A 21,712-nucleotide genomic window follows, 5' to 3' on the forward strand; every position below is an offset into this window, starting at 1 on the left:
TGTTTTAAAAAAGAATATAATTCATCATGGATCATATTTTAAAATGGCTCATATTTTTAAATGGATAATATTTAATTAGAATATTTAGGCAGAAGTACACAATCTACTTTCTCATGACAGAGATTTGTGTAATCCAGCCAAGCATGGTGGTATACATCAGTAATCCTAGTGGCTCAGGAGACAGAGGCAGGAAGATTTCAATTTCAAAGACAGCCTCAGCAACTTATCGAGGGCCTAAGTAATTCAGTGAGACCCCATCTCTAAAAAACAAAAGTGCTGGGGATGTGGCGACATGGCTCAGTGGTTAAGCACTCCTATATTCATCCCCTCGTACCCAAAGCACAAAAGAGATTTTGGTAATACAGAGTTTACTAGACATATTATAAATGGAACAAGATACATTGAATTATATCTAGCACTTTACAATTATGAAATAATCTTGGAAGATTAACTTCATCTAAGTATTTATTTCCATCAAAAATATGAGCACACGTCCTATAATTCCAAAACACTATAGATATATATTTTCCCAAAAAGCCTAGATAACAGAAATTTTGCATTTATATTAGATATCGAAGTTCCCTTTTCAAATAACAGCAATCATTTTTCTGCAACACAGTCTAGGAAAAGAAACAGTCACTAAATGAGTATTTTTGAACTACCAAAGAATCTTCAGATTTACAAATGACCTAACATATAAGATGTAGAGATCTAAAGTTTCAACGCTATAGGCAGATTTGGGGTTTCTGTTAAGAACACTAAGAAACCTAGAGTTCTGTCAGAATGACTCAGCTTTATCTTCAGAAATCTCCATAATGCTCAAAAAGGAGGCTAGTAGCAACTCTGGGATCTAAGAGTAGGCTTAGTTCCCTTGACTCTGGTCAATATCCCTGAATGGACATAAAGCTGTGTTTATTTCAATCTATACATGGCTTATTCCTATAAAAGCTTGTGTGACAACACAGGTAAATGTCTTAAATTTGTTTGGTTATTAATACTCATATCTTAATTGAACAATTAATACACTAAAATCTTCTGTAAGCAAATGAAAAATGCATTCCAAAAGAATGCAACATTATGGGGCTGGGGATATAGCTCAGTTGTTAGAGAATTTGCCTTGCATGCACAAGGCCCTAGGTTCAATCCCCAACACCATTTAAAAAAAAAAAGCAACATTAACCTGACAGAAGTCTAAGTGTGCTTGATAAAACTCAGTTAATAATAAATTATAAGCAGTCAAATATATTCTAAATGCACAGCAGATAAGCATTATAATTTATATGCCAAAATAAACAAATACAGGTCTAGTTACACTGAGCAAGTAGATTCTTTTTAGCAGTAAAATGATACAAAAAGATTTTATATAAAGGATTTAATGGTATCTTTAAACTCTAATACTTTTTTGAAGGTGTATCAGGGATTGATCCCAAGTATGCTTAACCACCAAGCCACTCCCCAGCCCTTTTTAAAATTTTATTAGAGACAGGGTCTCATGAAGTTCCTTAGGGCCTAACTAAATTGCTGAGGCTGGATTTGGATTCACAACCCTCCTGCCTCAAGCTCCTGAGTTGCTGGGATTACAAGTGTGTGCCACGGCACCCAGCAAGAACTTCATTCTTTTACAAGATGTAAACATAAAAAAATAAAATACACTGTGGATCTAATTAGTATGTCTATTTGCTCTTTAAAAATGCCAGCAAAGCAGCGGTATACACCTCTTGATTCTAGCTTCTCAGGAGGGTGAGGCAGGAGGATGGCAAATTCAAGGCCAGCCTGAGCAACCTGGCAAGATCATGTCTCAAAATAAAAATTAAAAAGTGGTGCTTAAGTTGTAGCTTAGTGGTAGAGCACCTGCCTATCACATGTGAGGCACTGGGTTTGATCCTCAGCACCACTTACAAATAAATCAGTAAATAAATAGAGGTATTGTGTTCATCAACAACTAAAAAAAAAAAAAAAAAAAAAAAAAAAAAAAAAAAAAAACGCTTAAAATTAAAATTTAAAAAATAGAAATTAAAGAGGGCTGGGGTAGTCAGGCATGGTGGTGAATGCCTATTAACCCAATGACTAAAGAGGCTGAAGCAGGAGGATCCCAAGTTCGAGGCCAGTCTCAGCAACTTAATGAGACCCTCATCAACTTAGGAAGAACTTGTCTCAAAAAAACTAAAAAGGAATGGGGATGTAGCTCAGTGGCAAAGCACCCCTGGGTTCAATACCCCAGTATCAAAAAAAAAAAAAGTTGGGGATATAGCTCAGCAGTGAAAAAAATAAAAAATCTAGGGGCTGGTGATATAGCTCTGTTGGTACAGTATTTACCTCACATACACAAGGCCCTACATTCAATCCCCAGCACCAAAAAAAAAAAAAAAAAAAAAAAAATCTAGTACTAAGACTAAACTATTTCTCATTTCTTATAAAAGATATGACCCATTTTATGTTGTATTTAGGATATGCCTAATTGGTAATCAAAACTCAAAATGACCAGGTTAGGGAAGTAGTTCAGTGGTAGAGAACTTGCACAGCATGTGCAATGATCCTAGATTTGATTCCCAGGACCACAAACAAAAGAATAATAACAACAACAAAAAACCTCCTAAGACTTACTTAGAATACTAGAAGCCCTCCCACAAATTCAACATAGAAATTTTATAAGATATAAAAGTGTCAGGCTACATTAATCTTCAAATACCCTATTATCCCATCACTCCAAAACACATTCAAGAATATACACAACAGTAAACAAACTAAACACAAATCCTACATAAGAAAGCTGATTTCTTTCTGATAATTCCCCACCACCACCATCCTTTGACATAACAATTCTTTTTAATGTGTGAAGTAGTTAAGGCAGAAAGAACAGTATATGAATGGACTTCATACTTAATCGAAGATGAAGCTCCCAACAAGACTTAGGTATATAAAACAGTAAAGTTTGAAATTTGATTTGTAAAATAGTTCAAGGTCTGGTTTGGGGAGCTCGATAAAAGGAATTTATTTATTCATTTTTGCTTATTTATTTTGTGATACTGGGGACTGAACCCAGCAGTGCTCTACCACTAAGCTGCATCCCCAGTCCCTTTTGTTTTAAATTTTGAGATAGAGTCTCAATAAATTGCCCAGGCTGGTCTCAAATCTGTAAAGCTCCTGCCTCAGGCTCCTGAGTAGCTAAAATTATAGGTGTGCGCCAATGTGCATAGCTTGATTACTTATTTTTTAATTGTAGAAAGCATTCTCATGTGTATAAGAATATCCATAATTTGCTGAATGTGGGTAGTAATGAGACCCTGATTCAAAATTTTAAAGAAGGGACAGAGATACAGCTCAGTGGTACAGCACTTACCTAGCATGGGAGAGGTTCTGGGTTTAACAGCAAATACTAAAAAAAAAAAAAAAGAAAGTTTATATACATAAAATATTTATAATTTGGTGTTTAAATGGTTAAATGTCCATCAATTCACTCTGATATATAAAATGGTCAAGATAATCTAAACTGCACTTGACTTCAGCCTCCAAACCCAATTTAAGTCTACAGGTACAGAACAACATAAGTACCTGGGGGTGTGGGGGTCCTAAGCTATTAAAGGATAGTTTTGTTTTTTGTTTTTCCTAGGGTAAGGATTACAGTGGAATGAGAAGAAAAGGAATACGATACTTAGATCTTGCCTAACTTACTGCTCCAGCATGACTGTCATGTTTCAATAATTAGGAGCATAAAATCTTCGAGAGTAACAAATTTTTTCCTCATTGTTTCTATTCCATGATGACAATTTAACACTTAGGACAAAAAAAAAAAAAAAGAAATAAGAAAACAATTAAGCCATAAATTAAATGCTTTTTAAGTTAGATGATGTATGAAGAACAAGTCAAATTCATAGAAACAGAAAGTTCAGTAGTAGTTACCAGGGACTGTTGCCAGAAGAGAATGAGTTTGATTAATGGTTACTGACTTCAGTTTGAGATGATGATGAAAAAGTTCTAGAGACAGGTAGTTAGTGATGGTTGCACAATGAATATACTTAATGTCACTGAACTACACACTTAAAACGGTTAAGAAAAAGTTTTTTAAAGTTATATTCAAGGAGGTCATTTAAAAAAAAATTCAATCCACCAACTATACTTCAAAACACAAGACCTAACTTCAAATTACAAATCAGTTCAGGATTTCTCTTGTGTCTTTTATAGCAGTACTAAGTATGAAATTCTCTACACCAGTGAGTGGTATGTAGAAAATGTGTACGTTTCCTTCATCTTTTATTTTATAATGAAGAAATTAATGTCCTTGAAATATCAAGAATCATTTATTTGGTCAAAATAGCTTTACTACTAAAATCAGCTAGGAAATCATTAGTAATAAAGAAATATTTTAATAAGGGCTCAAGAAATTACATGGGGAATTTTAATTTCAATAAAATTATATTTATAATAGAAATATCAGGATTTCATAACTAGTTCTATAATATCAATAAGGTACATGTAATTGCAGGTGATTACATAATACTTCTACTTTAGAAAATTAGAAAAGTCAGTTTGTTACTGCATTTTTCCTACAAATTTGTAAAGGACTGAAAACAATCTTTTAAGGATGTGTGCCAACTCAATCTATAGGATCCAAGACTTAGAAATGTGAAATTCTCCCACACCTAAGAGAAGCCCAGGGATCTTTTTACATAATTTGTGATCCCGTATATAGTATATAAGTGACAAGAAAGTTGCTAAGTGACAAAAAAGCATCTGCCAAGTCTCAAAAGCAGCACATACCAAGTCACATCAAGCATTGGTTCACAAAAGACGGGGTTTTTTTTGTAGTAGCAAGGAAACTAACCTGGTAAGACACTTCACTCTAAATACGTTGAATAAGGAATAACCAACAAACTGGCTTTAACAATGAAAATACCATATTATGAATACAGTTTCATTAAAAGATCATATGGAAGTACAAAATTTGACTTACTCAGATGTTCTAAATTTAAGAAAACAAATGTATTTATGTCTCACATTTGAGTAAACAAAAGATTTCTGGCACATTATAATATTGTAACAGGGATGAGAATTTCTTAAATCTCAAATGTGTTCATATGGTTGTATTTTTGGTTTTGGAGGGTTCTAAGGACTGAACCCAGGACCTCACCCATACTAGTCAAGAGCTCAACTACTGACCTATGTCCACAGTCACAGCTGTATGTTTTTTTTTATATTTCAATACTATAATCTAAGTATCAATACAATCTTGCAAACAGTTGCCTACTCAAACTGTGATGATTTTAATCACTTCAGCAACAGTGTACCTCAACGGTAATGGCAGGCTGATAGATAAATGGCCTCATAAATTATCTGTACGTACGATGTAACATTAGTTTCTGGAATATGTAGTAAGACAAACCTAGGAAAAGCTGAAAATAAGCTGGGCACAGTGATGCACACCAGCAATTTAGGAGGCTGAGGCAAGAAAATCATGAACAAGTTCAGGGCCAGCCTGGGCAACTTAGCAAGATCCTGTTTCAAAATAAATAAAAAAGACTGAAGCTGTAGCTCAGTGGTAAAGCACCCTTGGGTTCAATACCCAGTAATCAAAACAAAAACAAAAACTAAAAATAATTCTAAATATTCGAGTCCATTACACTTTAACTCATCTAATTTGCTTAGTTCTTTATTCACTACCCATTAACGTGAAATTTCATGAGCTGACACAATTAAATGTATACCTGAAAATGTATAGGTCAATAATGACTAGTCAGAACTTTCTATCTAAATGAGTTCTGACAAGACCTGGAATAGATAATCAATTCTTATCTATGAAAAATGAGTTCAGGTTGTCATTAAATAGAATTGCATATAGTAATTCTAGTACCAATAGTCTCTCTAGTTGATTTCAGCAACAAGGTTAATCTAGAACCCTCTAACAAGGGAAATCCAGGACAATGCCAATTCCTAAGTGTTTTCAACTCAAAACATTAGAACCTTGAAATATATTCATTTATAATATTTCCATACATTTTTTAAAAGTCTAAATTCTTCAGAATAACATACCTAGAAGCAAACTAAAATCCAATATGTAATATATCCTATTTTCATTTGATTCTATCAAGTAGATGGGGTAGTAACTAAAGAAAAATAATCATCTGAAAAAATAAAGCCTATGTAAAAATAATCCTAAATTACTATGGGGGGGGGGGGAGGAAAAGGTCTAACTAGCAATTACAAATTAATAAAACTAATGAGAACAGGGAGTGGAAAAAAAAAAAGAAATGTCAAAACCAACCCCTCCTCGCTGACCATCTACATGTATGGAACGGATGTGATCTGCCAGATCTGGACTAGAGTTGAAGCAAGCCTGGCACTGGTCCCAACAACAATTATAGGCAATATTTTTGCTTGAAGAAGTAGTGCTTCCTTGTCCGTTCATCATTGCTGGAGTTGAACGCCCACTGGAAATTGTGCTGTCTACATCCATTATAGTACTGCTTATGCTACAAAAGAAGAAAAAAGGCTGTGTTATTCCTAGAAATTCACTAACATGATTTTATAAATATTTAATCAAGATTACCACCACATTCTGCTCCATACAAATAAAGCATACTAACCACATTCTCCATTAGAGAACAGCAACATTTTGAAAATTATTTACTTGGAAGTAAAAGTACAAACAGAAGCAGAAACACAACAGCACCTCAAGCAACTTTGACAAATAAGAACTGCCCCAATACTATACTACAGAAAACAGGCCCACACACACAGCTTTGTCCCATTTCATCGATTCCCTGGTCTTAAGAAGCACAAGACAGTGACTCTTTCTAGCTATAAATAATTCAGAATCAAAGCATTAACTTCACAGGTCTGAAAATCATTTTGATGACCTGAAATGTTTACTTCTATTCATCAATATGAAACTAGCTGCTATCACATCTTACCTCTTTCCAACTCAAAAGAGTTGGGAAATTTTGCAGTACTTCCCCTTCTAAATAAAATAGTAGGGGCCAGTTAGCTCAGTAGTAGAGAGCTTTCCTAGCAGCTGAGAGGCCCTGAACACAGTTAATTCAAGACCTTGGTTTTACTAAAGTCCAAATAAATAACTTTTATTCTTTTTGTTTGTTTTTTAAGATGGATTTTCATCATGTTGCCCAGGCTTATTTTAACCATTTTTTTAATACTTAATCATCTCTATCCAATAAAAAGATTGAAAATGCCAATCAATCCTTTTTATGTCTTATTTAATAAAATATTACATATTAGTAATTGTCTTATTTACTAAAACAATTACATACTAAGCATGGTCAAAATACTCAAAATTTCACACTACTAAAATGTACCACACTTGAGCCTTCAGTTTAAAAGCAATATAGAGCTAGGGATAAAACTCAGAGGTGAAGCATTTACCTAGCATGTGTGAGACCCTGGGTTCAAAACCCAGCACCATAAAAGAAAAATTAATAAATATTTTTAAAGGTAATTAAATTTCTTATTATCTTTCCTATAAATAAAACTACATAAAAGTAGCTTCAATGACACAAGAATTAACTGGTAAATTAATTATTTTTCAGGCTAAATTCACCAAAAGCTGTGCACCTGCTTGTAATTTAAGAAATACCAGGCTGTAGCAGGAAGATCACAAGATACAGGCAAGCAATGTCAACTTAGTGAGACCTGATTAAAATTCTATATAAAGGCCAGGCGTGGTGGCACAGACCTCTAATCCTAGTGGCTCAAGAAGCTGAGGCAGAATGACAAAGGTTCAAAGCCAGCCTCAGCATCTTTAGCAAGGTTACAAGCAACCTAGTGAGACCCTGTTTCAAAACAAAAAATGAAAAGGGCTAGGGATGTAGCTTAGTGGTTAAGCTCCCTTAGATTCCATCTCTGGTGCCGCCCCCCCCCCCAAAAAAAAAAAAACCTTCTACATTTAAGGGTTGGGAATATAGCTTAGTGGTAGAAAGCCCCTAGATTTAATTCCCTACTACCTCCAACACACAATTAATTAATTAATTAAAATGCTGGGGGGTGTAATTCAGTAATTAAGCACTCCTAGATTCAATTTTAAGTACCACAAAAAAAATAGTAATTGTGATTATATTAACCTTTCAGATGAGGTCTCATTATGAATCTCAGGCTGGCCTTGAACTCCACCTCAGCCCCTGAGTATTAGGACTACATGCGTGCATCACACCCAGCTTTTTTATTAACTTTTTAGGGGGTATGCTTCCCTCCCTGCAACATCTTATTATGGAAAATTTCAAAGACACACAGTGCTTGTGCATCTGAAACCAATGAATATTTTGCCCTATTTGCTAAATGTAGTGTTTTTTGGAATCATTTCAAAGTTACACTTCAATCACAATTATTTCAGCATATACTTTCTAAAAAGAACATTCAATCAACTATATACCAATATAACATTATTGATTCACACCTAAAAATATTAACAATACGAATTGTATTAATTTATTATGTGATCTTTATAATTACTTAACACCAAAAATACACCTTTTTAAAATCAGCAAAAGTAGCCAGGGCGCACGCCTGTAATCCCAGCAGCTCAGGAGGCTAAGGCAGGAAGACCCCAAGTTCAAATCCAGCAATTTATTGAGGCCCTAAGCAACTCTTCGAGACCCCAGACTCTAAGTAAAAAACAAAAAGGCCTGGGGATGTGGCTCAGTGCTTAAGCGCCACTGGGTTTAATCTCTGGTACCAAAAAAAACAAAAAAAGTTAGTAAAAATGTTTGTGCAGAATGTGTTAGATATAAAATATATCTCAAGACAGGAATGATAGATAACACACACCTATAATCCCAGCCACTCCTGCAATCCCAATCACTTGGGAGACTGGGGCCCTAATCCATTTAGCAAGACCCAGTCTCAAAATAAAAAATAAAAAGGGCTGGGGATGTAGCATCAGTAACCAAAAACAAACAAACAAACAAACAACCTCAAACTTCCCCTTAAAGAATATTCTAGTATTTAAATTAATCTGGCTGACTTCCTACCAGTTAATATAGATTCTAAATTTCATCTCCTAAGGCTTCAAAAACTTCCAAATGTGGCCAGATAAAGTGGCACATGCCTGTAATCCCAGCTACACCAGAGGCTGAAGGAGGAGGATCGAAACTTGGAAGCCAGTCTGAGCAATTTAATGACAACCTGTCTCAAAAACAAAAATCTAAAGGGCTATAGCTATGTGATAAGCATGCCCCTGGGTTCAATACCCAGTATCAACAAAAAAAGGGGGGGGGAATAAAACAAAACATGATCAGCTCTTCAGTATCTGAATTTTCACATTGTTTGATGTTGAACAAATAAACTGTGGATACAGGGGTTTTTTTCAAATATCAAAGTACGTATTTTAACCACTAGAAATGTCAAGTTTCACCAGGTCCTTAACCCTAATATAGCTGCCTTTTTCCTTACCACTTGCTTTCTCTAAGTTAAAATATCAACTATAAAGCATTTATTTACATGATCATACTAATTTAACTCCAAAGGCAAATATTTATAGTTTCAAGTGATCAATCATATCCAATTTATAAACAATCGAAGGAACAGTAATAAACCTCAACAAATTATGGTGTAACAATCCCCAAACTATAGTTAAGTAACACACACACACACACACACACACACACACACACACACACGCAGGATAATAAAGTTCCAATTTGCATACCTAAATGGATGAAGTTAGATATACACAGAACTATCCTCTAAAGGCCTCTTGAAGATACACAAACCACAGTAGACACTTGTGGAAAGAAAAGGAAGGCTACAGGAGAGAAACTTACCCTTCACTGTATATGTCATTTTTAACCATCTAACCCATACTGTTTTTATTAAAAAGTTAGTTGAAAACAAAGCCAAATCATTGTTTTTAATTGGGCAAATAAGGTCAAGAGAAATTCATACACTTGTGAGACAACCATCAACCATCAACAACAGAACCATCTATAGAGTGTTTAACATACTTTTTTTATTTCCACAAAAAGGGAACCTTACCAAAAAGAAAAAAAGTTGAAAGAACTATGAACACTAAGCATTGTTTAGTCAGTTTGTGTGTGATAACATTCATTTGAAAGAGTACATCAGTGGGCACTATGGCACATGTATATAATCTCATCTACTCAGAAGGCTAAACCAGGATTCCAAGTTCAAGTCCAGTGTGGGCAATTTATTGAAATGATATCTTAAAAAATTAAAATTAACAAAAAAGTGCTGGGGTTATAGCTCAGTGGTGGAGTGCATGTGTTCAATCACCAGCACCTAAACAAATAAATAATAAAAATTTTTAAAAGGGATGGGGATAGTGCTTGGGTTGTGGCTCAGCAGTAGAGTGGTTGTCTAGCAAGGCACTGGGTTCGATCCTCACTACCACATAAAAATAAATAAATAAAATAAGGGCACTGTGACTATGTACAACTAAAAATATATATATTTTTTAAAAAGCATAACAGTACTTAAATAAAAAAGATGGTGATACAGATATAGCTCAGTGCTAGAATATCTCTGGGCTAGAGTCACAATACCGCAAAAAAAAAAAAATTATATACATATACACACACACACACACACACAGCTTTTTAAAACATATGTATCAAATTTAGATAAATAGCATCAGAACCATACATAGGACTCCTAATTTAATGGAATAGCAAGGTAAACTACTATTTGGCTACAGGTGATATTCCTTTCATCTATAAATAAAATCCTTACTTGTTACTAGAAATACTGTATGTCTCTCCTATACTGATAATCAAATTGAAGGTAAAAATTCAAAAACAATGCAGAGCATTTGAGAATACCCTATATCTTGGAAAGTGTGAAGCTATATACCTGATATTATACATTTCTCAACTTTTTGTTGGAGCAGACTATATTATGTGCCCTGGTACTTACTGTAAGTCTGACAAAGGGATTAAACGCTAAGCCTCAGCCCAGCACATGGTGCTCGGCTTGGGAGACTGATCAGGAGAATCAGGAGTTCAAAGCCAGCCTCAGCAATGGCGAGGCACTTAGAAACTCAGTGAGATCCTGTCTCTAAATAAAATACAAAATAGGGCTGAGGATGTGGTTCAGTGGTTGAGTGCCCCTGAGTTCAATCCCTGGTACCAAAAAACAAAAAGCTAAACCTCAACCAGCTTGATTTTACAAGAAAATCATTGTAAAAGCAATCTATGATAAGCCACAGGCCAGCATCATTCTGAATGGAGAAAAATTGAAGGCATTCCCTCTAAGATCTGGTACAAGACAGGGATGCCCTCTCTCACCACTTCTGTTCAACATAGTCCTCGAAACACTGGCCAGAGCAATTAGACAGACGAAAGAAATTAAAGGCATAAAAATAGGAAAAGAAGAACTTAAATTATCACTATTTGCAGATGATATGATTCTATACCTAGCAGACCCAAAAGGGTCTACAAAGAAGCTATTAGAACTAATAAATGAATTCAGCAAAGTGGCAGGATATAAGATCAACACGCATAAATCAAAGGCATTCCTGTATATCAGCGACAAATCCTCTGAAAGGGAAATGAGGACAACTACTCCGTTCACAATATCCCCCCAAAAAATAAAATACTTGGGAATCAACCTAACAAAAGAGGTGAAAGATTTATACAATGAAAATTACAGAACCCTAAAGAAAGATATAGAAGAAGACCTTAGAAGATGGAAAAATATACCCTGCTCATGGATAGGCAGAACCAACATCATCAAAATGGCGGTATTACCAAAAGTTCTCTATAAGTTCAATGCAATGCCAATCAAAATCCCAACAGCATTTCTTGCAGAAATAGATAAAAGAATCATGAAATTCATATGGAATAATAAAAGACCCAGAATAGCAAAAACAATGCTAAGCAGGAAGTGTGAATCAGGCGGTATAGCGATACCAGACTTCAAACTATACTACAGAGCAATAGTAACAAAAACAGCATGGTACTGGTACCAAAACAGGCAGGTGGACCAATGGTACAGAATAGAGAACACAGTAACCAATCCACAAAACTACAACTATCTTATATTTGATAAAGGGGCTAAAAGCATGCAATGGAGGAAGGATAGCATCTTCAACAAATGGTGCTGGGAAAACTGGAAATCCATTTGCATCAAAAAGAAGCTGAATCCCTATCTCTCGCCATGCACAAAAGTTAACTCAAAATGGATCAAGGAGCTTGATATTAAATCAGAGACACGGCATCTGATAGAAGAAAAAGTTGGTTATGATCTACATACTGTGGGATCGGGCTCCAAATTCCTCAATAGGACACCCATAGCGCAAGAGTTAACAACTAGAATCAACAAATGGGACTTACTCAAACTAAAAAGTTTTTTCTCAGCAAAAGAAACAATAAGAGAGATAAACAGGGAGCCTACATCCTGGGAACAAATCTTTACTCCACACACTTCAGATAGAGCCCTAATAACCAGAAAATACAAAGAACTCAAAAAATTAGACAATAAGATAACAAATAACCCAATCAATAAATGGGCCAAGGACCTGAACAGACACTTCTCAGAGGAGGACATACAATCAATCAATAAGTACATGAAAAAATGCTCACCATCACTAGCAGTCAGAGAAATGCAAATCAAAACTACCCTAAGATACCATCTCACTCCAGTAAGATTGGCAGCCATTAGGAAGTCAGACAACAATAAGTGCTGGAGAGGATGCGGGGAAAAGGGCACTCTTGTTCATTGCTGGTGGGACTGCAAACTGGTGCAGCCAATTTGGAAAGCAGTATGGAGATTTCTTGGAAAGCTGAGAATGGAACCACCATTTGACCCAGCTATTCCCCTTCTCGGTCTATTCCCTAAAGACCTAATAAGAGCATGCTACAGGGACACTGCTACATCGATGTTCATAGCAGCACAATTCACCATAGCAAGATTGTGGAATCAGCCTAGATGCCCTTCAATAGATGAATGGATAAAAAAAATGTGGCATTTATACACAATGGAGTATTACTCTGCATTAAAAAATGACAAAATCATAGAATTTGGAGGGAAATGGATGGCATTAGAGCAGATTATGCTAAGTGAAGCCAGTCAATCTTTAAAAAACAAATACCAAATGACCCCTTTGATATAAGGGGAGTAAACAAGGACAGGGTAGGGACAAAGAGCTTGAGAAGAAGATTTACATTAAACAGGGATGAGAGGTGGGAGGGAAAGGGAGTGAGAAGGGAAATCGCATGGAAATGGAAGGCAATCCTCAGGGTTATACATAATGACATATAAGAGGAAAAGAGGGGTAAGACAAGGTAATACAGATGGAAGAAATGATTTACAGTAGAAGGGGTAGAGAGAGAAAAGGGGAGGAGAGGGGAGGGGAGGGGAGATAGTAGAGAATAGGACAGACAGCAGAATACATCAGACACTAGAAAGGCAATTTGTCAATCAATGGAAGGGTAACTGATGTGATACAGCAATCTGTATACGGGGTAAAATTGGGAGTTCATAACCCACTTGAATCAAACTGTGAAATATGATGTATTAAGAACTATGTAATGTTTTGAACGACCAACAATAAAAAAAATAAAAAATAAAAAAAAAGAAAGAAAATCAACACTCTACCTGATACTCATGAATTTCTCTTCATGAAAAAAGGGATTATATAATTCACTATATTGAAACCTATATCACAAAAGTCACTCTCTTTCTACTTTTCATAACAGCTAACAACACTTATTGAGCATTTACTATGTGTTCTGCATTATTCTATGTGCTTGTGTCAGGTTGTATTTTCCAAAAAAACTCATAACAAGATTTCTCATCCTACTCCTTAAAATGTGGTGTCAAGAGATAGGGTCTATGTTATCACCCTTAAATGTGAGCAGGTCTGAAACTACTACAGAAGTGGTACTGTCAGATTTCCAAGACTAGGTCATAAAAGGAAATATAGTTTAGGTCTGTTTCTATCTCTTGAGACACAGAGCTTAAAGTCCTAAACTATTAAGTAAATAACCCGGTTCCTTACACCATGCAGAGGAGAATCTGTGAAGAACATAGGCAGAGAGCACGAAGCCTTGAGAAATTCCACCGTTCCAGTCCCTGATATGTGAATGTTTCGAGCACAGGCACCAGTTTGTGATAGACACATGAAGAAAGCCAGTGAGCTTTGAGGATTCCAGTACCCAGCCTTTAAGTTGCTCTACAAGTTGACAAGAAGAGGAGCAATAGCGCTAACTACCGAGCCATGCTCAGATTGCAGATTCACAGGCAAAATATTAGCTGTTTTAAACCACTGAATGTTAGGATAGGCTGTCATACAGCCATTAAGTAGAAAAATGCTTTACACATATTAGTGTACTCAATGACAATCCACAAATAATAAGTATCTTCATCTTTTAGAGAAGCTGAGACACAAAAAGTATGTGACTTGCCCTAAACAAGTACAAGAGTTAATGTCAAAAAATTTAACACATTGCTATATATTCGAAGAAAAAATTTGAATACATTATTTACATTTGAAAAATTCGATGAGACAAGATGATTGCAAGTTCAAGGCCAGTATGGACAACTTACATCACCCTGTCTCAAAATAAAAAGGGCTGGGGTAGTAAAAATCAGTGGTAGAATGCCCCTGAATTCAATCCTCAGTTCCACTGAGAGAGAAGAAATAAATAAGCCAGGTAAGGTGGAGGATGCCTGTAATTCCAGCCACTCAAGAGGCTAGGCAGGAGGATCACAAGTTTGAGGCCAGCTTGAGCAACTCTGCAAAACCCTATCTTGAGATAAAATAAAAAGGGCTAGGACAAAGCTCAGTGATAGAGCCTAACATTAGAAATATCCGGCTGGGGATGTGGCTCAAGCGGTAGCGCGCTCGCCTGGCATGCGTGTGGCCCGGGTTCGATCCTCAGCACCACATACCAACAAAGATGTTGTGTCTGCCGAGAACTAAAAAATAAATATTAAAAAAAAATTCTCTCTCTCTCTCTCTCTCTCTCCTCTCTCACTCTCTTAAAAAAAAAAAAACATTAGAAATATCCTAATCAATTCCCATTACTGCAAATAAAAAAAAAGAAAGAAATGAGATATAGCCTATGACATACACCAAAATTACTGACACTCTGATTCATTTACTATGCATATAACACAAATATTTCTTTAGTTTTACATGTCATTAGCATAGACACACAAAATATTTAACATGTATATATAATTTAACTTGTTTTGGCACGTAGTTTTACTTATAAGATAAACTAACAAATTTAAGTTTCTGGAGCAGGAGTGGTGAGGCAAACGCCAATAATTCCAGTGACTCCAGAGGCTAAGAAAGGGGGAACCCCGCTTCAAAGCCAAGATTGGCCATTTTGCAAGACTCTGTCTCAAAAGAAAAAAATAAAAATCTCCGTAGAACACCAAGGTCAGTACCTCGTATGAGGAAAAAAATTTTTTTTTTAATTTAGTTTCTGCAAATCAATTAGTTCCATTAAAAAATTAATTCAAATTTAGACACAACAAGTAACACTGTTCTCAGGTAGATACTGTCCCTAATTAAGAAATTAGGCCACTGAAACAGATGTGAACCTAACAATGTCAACATAAAACACATCTACTAATATTCATTCCAGGGACAAAGATATAGTGAATTTACTTTTTCTTTTATCAAAGACAAATAGTTATAGACACTGATTTTAAACAAGATAAAAACATTTAGACCATCAGATTTCTGTAAGGCTGTGAGGATTTGCTTTCTAAACTGCTAAAGTGTTATAAATCAGGTCCTTCCTCAGAAACAATTAGGAAGAAAAGTATAGACAAGTGCTTATTTTACTGTATGTGTTATACATATGTGTGTTATAAATAAGTCAAATTTCCCTAAGGCCCTTCCTACTCACCTAAGGTAGAATGAATTCTGCTCTCTTTGATCCAATTAATTTGTACTGTGAATTAGCTATAAAACTCTCCTTTAAAGAAAACTCCCAGATCTAGCTTGCACCTCGCACACAGTGGATGCTCATGGTTCTTAGTGACAAATTTAAGTAGGACTTTTAAGGTAAGTAAAATATATGGCTTCGTCACAGTAACATAATAATAAAAAATTAATTAGAGGCACACTAAAAATCATTAGCTAAATCCAAAATAATAATATTATTACTACTACTACTACTACTATTATAATTACGAGCTATTATCACTGTAATTTAAAAAGCTAAAATGGATTTTTCTAATCAAGAAAAAGACTACTCTCTATCCCCACAATTATTTCTCTGGATAAAGACAAAAGATTTTTCTTCCCAAGACCCAGTAGCATTCACTAAATTAGCCAAAAGGGACTTTATGCAACAATGATGAAATATAATCTATGGAAAACAAGGAGGCTGCAGTCTTTCATCACCACTATGCACTGTGCACATTACTTTAAATATGTTTCTCTTCTCAAGCCTATTGCCCTTAAAGATCACTCCACCCATATTTTTCATCTAGCTTGAGATCAGCAAGCAAAGCAATTATCTTGTAAAAGACAATAGTAAAAACATCCTACTTCAACACAATTACAAAATGCATAATGATCTCTTACTCTTACTTCATAAGGAAACAATCACATTTAGTTTTTTTTTTAAATCAATAGAATGATTTTTCCAGATGATTTTCAAATACATGCTAATTACCAGAATGAGTACAGCAGTGCCCAACACTTCAAAAGATGTTCAAATGACTAATTTCCAAGATGAGTTTAAAACATTTTAAAAAAAAAATGTTTTGCCAGCCGGTCACAGTGGCACACCTGTAACTCCAGCAGAGAGGATCACAAGTTCAAGACCAGCCTTGGCAACTCAGCAAAGACCATGGCTCAAAATAAAAAAAGAAGGACTTAGGATTCAACCAGGGGTAAAGTATACCTGAGTTCATCTCTCTCACACACACATACACACACACACAACTAACTATTCTCAGCTAGGTGTGATTGCACACACCTGAGGCATAAGGATTCCAAGCTCCAGATCAGCTTCTGCAACTAAGCAAGACCCTGCCTCAAAATATGAAAAATAAACAGGCCTGAGGATATAGCTCGGTGGTAGGGTGCCTTGGATTTAATTCCCAGTACCACACACATACACACACACACAAAAAAAAAAAGAATGGATAAATAACAAAGCATGATACATACAAAGGAACATCACTCTCAATCATGCAATGGAATATTACTCAATCTTAAAAAGGAAATTCTGCCAAGCACACCAATAATCCCAGCTATCTAGAATGCTGAGGCAGTAGAATCATAAATTCCAGGTCAGCTTCATGAACTTAGCAAAATCCAGTCTCAAAAAAAAATTAAAAAAAAATAGGGGTTGGGGTTGTAGCTCAGCGGTAGAGCGCATGTGAGGCCCTTGGTTTGATCCTCAGCACCACATAAAAATAAATAAATAAACGTATTGTGTAAAAAAATAAAAAAGGGCTGGGGATGTAGCTCATTGGAAAGCACTTATATAGCAGGTAGGTTCAATCCCCAGCATCACAAAATTAAAAATAAAAAAACAAATTCTGACAAATGCTGTAACATGGATGAACCTTGAGTATTTTATGCTACATGAAAATAAGTCAGTCACAAAAAGAACAACAGCATATGATTCCAATTATATGAGGCACTTACAGTATGCAAGAATGGTTACCTTCTTGTTTCATGTAGCCCCACTAATGAAGGCAGAAAAAAGAAATATGTATCTGGTACATCCACATTCAATTCAATTCAACCAATTACTGAGTTACAAAATAGGAACAGCTTATTATTAAGTGTGGTAGTTGAGTTCTGAAAGCATAAAAAGACTTAGCCAGGCACATTTGCACACAACTGTGGTTCCAACTTCTCAGAAGGCTGAGGCAGACTGCATAAGCCCATGAGTTTGGGGCAAGCCTGAACAACACAGGGGGATGCCATTTAAAAAAAAAAAAAAAAAAGTCCAGGCCTGGTAGTGCACACCTGTAATGCCAGCTACTCAGGAGGATCTAAAATTCAAGGGCAGTCTGGGCAGTTGAGCAAGACCCTGTCTCAAAAAAAAAAAGAAAAGAAAAGAAAAGAAAAAAATTTTTTTGGTAATGGGGATTGACTCCAGGGGTGTTCTACCACTGAGCCACGGAGCTACATCTCCAGGCTTTTTCTTGAGGCAGGTTCTGAGTTGCCCAGGCTAGCCTCAAACTTCAGTTCACCTGCCTCAGCCTCTGAAGTAACTTGAAATTATAGGTATGAGCCACTGTGCAGTCTCTAATCTTTCATCTTGAAGATATGACAACAGGCTCAGTGGTCGAGGGCTTTCCTAGAGTGCACAAGGTCCTTTTCTCAACCCCCAGCACTGCAGGGAAAAAAAGAAAATTACAGCCAAGGAGACAAGAATGAGTATTTCAGTACAACACCAAATATATGAAATAAAAATATGGCAACTTTTTTGTTTTTTTTTTTAAAGAGAGAGTGAGAGAGGGAGAGAGAGAGAGAATTTTTAATATTTATTTTTTAGTTATCGGCGGACACAACATCTTTGTTTTGTATGTGGTGCTGGGGATCGAACCCGGGCCGCACGCATGCCAGGTGAGCGCGCTACCGCTTGAGCCACATCCCCAGCCCCAAAAATATGGCAACTTTTGAACCCAGAAAAACCTTTGGAAAGTACCCTTGAGGGTTGCAGGTGAGGCTCTAGTGGTAGAGAGCTTGCCTCAAATGCTCAAGACCCTGAGGCTGATCCCCAGCATCATTTAAAAAAAAAGGGGGGGGGGGGTAAAAATATCCCTGGCTGGGCATGGTGCCACATACCTGTAATCCCAGTGGCTCAGGAGGCTGAGACAGGAGGATCACAAGTTCAAAGCCAGGCTCAGCAAAAGCAAGGCACTAAGCAACTTAATGAGACCCTGTCTCTAAATAAAATACAAAATAGAGCTGGGGATGTGGCTCAGTGATCAAGTGTCCCTGTGTTCAATCCCTGGTACCAAAAAAAGGATCCCTGATAGCCTCGACACAAGCAAAGTTAAACTAGTCAATATTCTGGGTTTGTCTAAAGGATATATAATATATTTGTTTGACTTTAGTTGGAGTACTTGCCAAGTCTACAGCAGAATCCTCACAACTGTACACCAAATTACTTTAAACCATTGTGTCAAAATCCTCATACTGATTGGGCTGGGGATATAGTTCAGCCGGTAGAGTGCTTGGCTAGGACACCCAAGGCCGTGGGTTCAATCCCCAGCACCACCAAAAAAATTAAATTAAATTAAATTTTAAAACCCTTATATTTAAGAAAAAGGATCCATCTGACGTTCAGAGACACAAAATCACTTGCCAAAGTTCCTTCAGGAAGTATCTAGTATTTACTAAGTCAAGATAGCAACACTGATCATTTATTCTCATTGCACATTCCTTCTACCATCTCTCTCTGTATGAGAAATGAAATAACCTCTCTGAATTAAATAGAGTCCTGTGCCCTTTACATATGCATCTCATTTAATCCTAAGAGTAAAACACTGAAGACTTTTTTGGGGGTGGGTAGAGTACTGGGGATTAAAACCAGGGCTTCCAACATACAAAGCAAGTACTCTACTATTGAGTTACATCTCCTGCCTTTTAAATTTTATTTTGAGACATGTTCTCCCTAAATTGCCTGAGATGGCCTTTGAATCTATGTTCCTCCTGTCTCACCCTCCTAAGCAGCTAGGCTTATAGGCATGTATCACCTTGCCCTGCTAAAAAAGTTTTCATTCAGAAATAATAACTGATTTTTGTCATGGCCCATCAAGAGAACTAGTTTTTCCCCTCATATTCTATCTTAACTCTCTGCAGTTCACACATGTACTAATCTGAACACCTCCTAATTTCTCCCAGATTCTAAACTGTCCTTCTCTACCTTTGCCACATATTGTCTTGTAACACATAACTTTCTCATTCCTCCAAAATCTATTCAAAAACATATAAAACATATGTCAAACTCTGTGCAAGGTGCAACAGAGAGAGCACTGATTAAGACAGACACAGCCCCATACTCAGGGAGTACATAAATCAGCAAACAATTACTCAAATTTAACAGAGACATTGAAGAATTCATCTGCTGACATAACAACTCACAAAGAATCAGACAGAACGTTCAAGATAAGACCTGATTGGAAGTTGGGAAGAAGCAAAATTATATGATTCACAAACCTGTACTAAGAAAGATGTGCAAAATGGTGTAGGTATAAAAGGTCCTCTGTAGTCATTAATTCTTATTTCCTACATCTAGTATGGATCCTCAGATCTAGGCAGCAAGTCTCCTGAACGTGCTAGGTTCATTCCTGTCTCCATTTTTCAATTAGGCTTTCTCAAATTCTCTCTTCAACATACATTTAAACCTGGCTGGATCTGTAGCTCAGCAGTAGAAAGCCTGCCTAGCATGCACAAAGCTCTAGTTCAATCCCCAGCACCAAAAGATTTTTAAAAGATTGCTGTAACATTCACCAAACCCAAATATGTCATCGCCTTCTCCCAACAATTTGTTTTCATTGCAGTGCTGGGAGTCCAAACCAGGGGCTCACCAGTTAACCAAATCTTCAGTTACTGACTATACAATACTCTCCAACTCTAGTTTTAATGCACTGTGACAATTTACAAAAGAAAAACAGAAAATAATGCAATCATCTCTTTAACATTCTCATTAAAAACTAAGCATCTAAGAAAGTATCATAGTATTTTTTTCTTATCGCTTAATAGGGTACAATGCTAACCATCAGTTAAGTGGTCAAGGAATAATGTCTTAAACATCCAAGCATCATGTCATCACCCATCCACATCCAAAACTATCACTTTAGTTCTAAGGCCAGTATAAAAACTACATTCACAAACGCAAACTTTTGTGACTGGGTTACAAAAATGAATATAAGGCTAGGAATGTAGTTCGTGATAGGAAGCATGCTTAGCATGTTTGAGGTCTTGGGTTCAAATATTGGCACACACACACAACCCAAAACACAAACAAATCATAAATTCAACATATAGTTAAATCACTGTACATCCCCATAACAGCAAAACATATTCCATATTCCAAAGCCTTTACAATCAATGCATACTAGTTTCATATTAAAAATGACTAAAATTAAAATGTACTATGAGGCATTTCAGATCCATTAGAATCAGTTACATTACAGAAAATTGATTAAACAAGGCAAGACAGGGTGAGGCCCAAAGACAAATTTGCTGGCAACCGACTAACATCCTATCTCAAATTGTCGTCCCCCCCCCCGATGGTTGAATGCTTGCCTCGAATGCACAAGGCCCTTGGTTCATTCCCCAGCACCATTAAATAAATAAATAAATGTTAAAAGAAAGCTAGATTAAAATATATATTTTTATGATGAAATACTTTAATCTACCATAGCACTTTCCAAGTTTTTGCAGTACTCCTTTGCAAATATTTGCCATACATTTAATGCTTGATATAGCACTCTTTTTTGGTATTACAAATCTTACACTACTTCATAACAATAATTCATTCAAATGCAAACAATAAAAATAATCATTACTAACACAATTCATTTGTGCAGAATCTTGTCTCCTACACTCATGAAGTCAGGACTTGGTTTTGTTCACTGCTTTACTTCCAGCATCTGGCACAGATGTAGTATCTGGCACATAATGGGGATTTTAAAAAATAATTATTTTATTTATTTATTTGTATACAATGCTAAGGATCAAATCCAGTGCCTCACACATGATAGGCAAGTGCTCTGCCACTGAGCTATAGTCTCAGCCCACATAGTGGGAATTCTA

The 21,712-nt window shown here is 36.1% G+C and overlaps 1 protein-coding gene across 9 annotated transcripts in view; it reads right to left on the reverse strand.

The window, feature by feature from the left end:
- The window catches only part of Aebp2 (AE binding protein 2), a 219,602-nt gene that overhangs the window by 189,691 nt on the left and 8,199 nt on the right, over window positions 1-21,712 (reverse strand). For all 9 annotated transcript variants that reach the window (XR_013343636.1, XR_013343635.1, XM_077798880.1 and 6 more), the window contains exon 2: window positions 6,260-6,467. Coding sequence is in view for 7 of the 9 variants with exons in the window: in XM_077798880.1 (XP_077655006.1) it covers window positions 6,260-6,467 (208 nt within the window). In the remaining 2 variants the exon portion in view is untranslated. The remainder of the gene's footprint in view (window positions 1-6,259; window positions 6,468-21,712) is intronic.

Source organism: Urocitellus parryii, chromosome 5 (genome assembly GCF_045843805.1).
Source record: "Urocitellus parryii isolate mUroPar1 chromosome 5, mUroPar1.hap1, whole genome shotgun sequence".
Taxonomy (NCBI): Eukaryota; Metazoa; Chordata; class Mammalia; order Rodentia; family Sciuridae; genus Urocitellus; species Urocitellus parryii.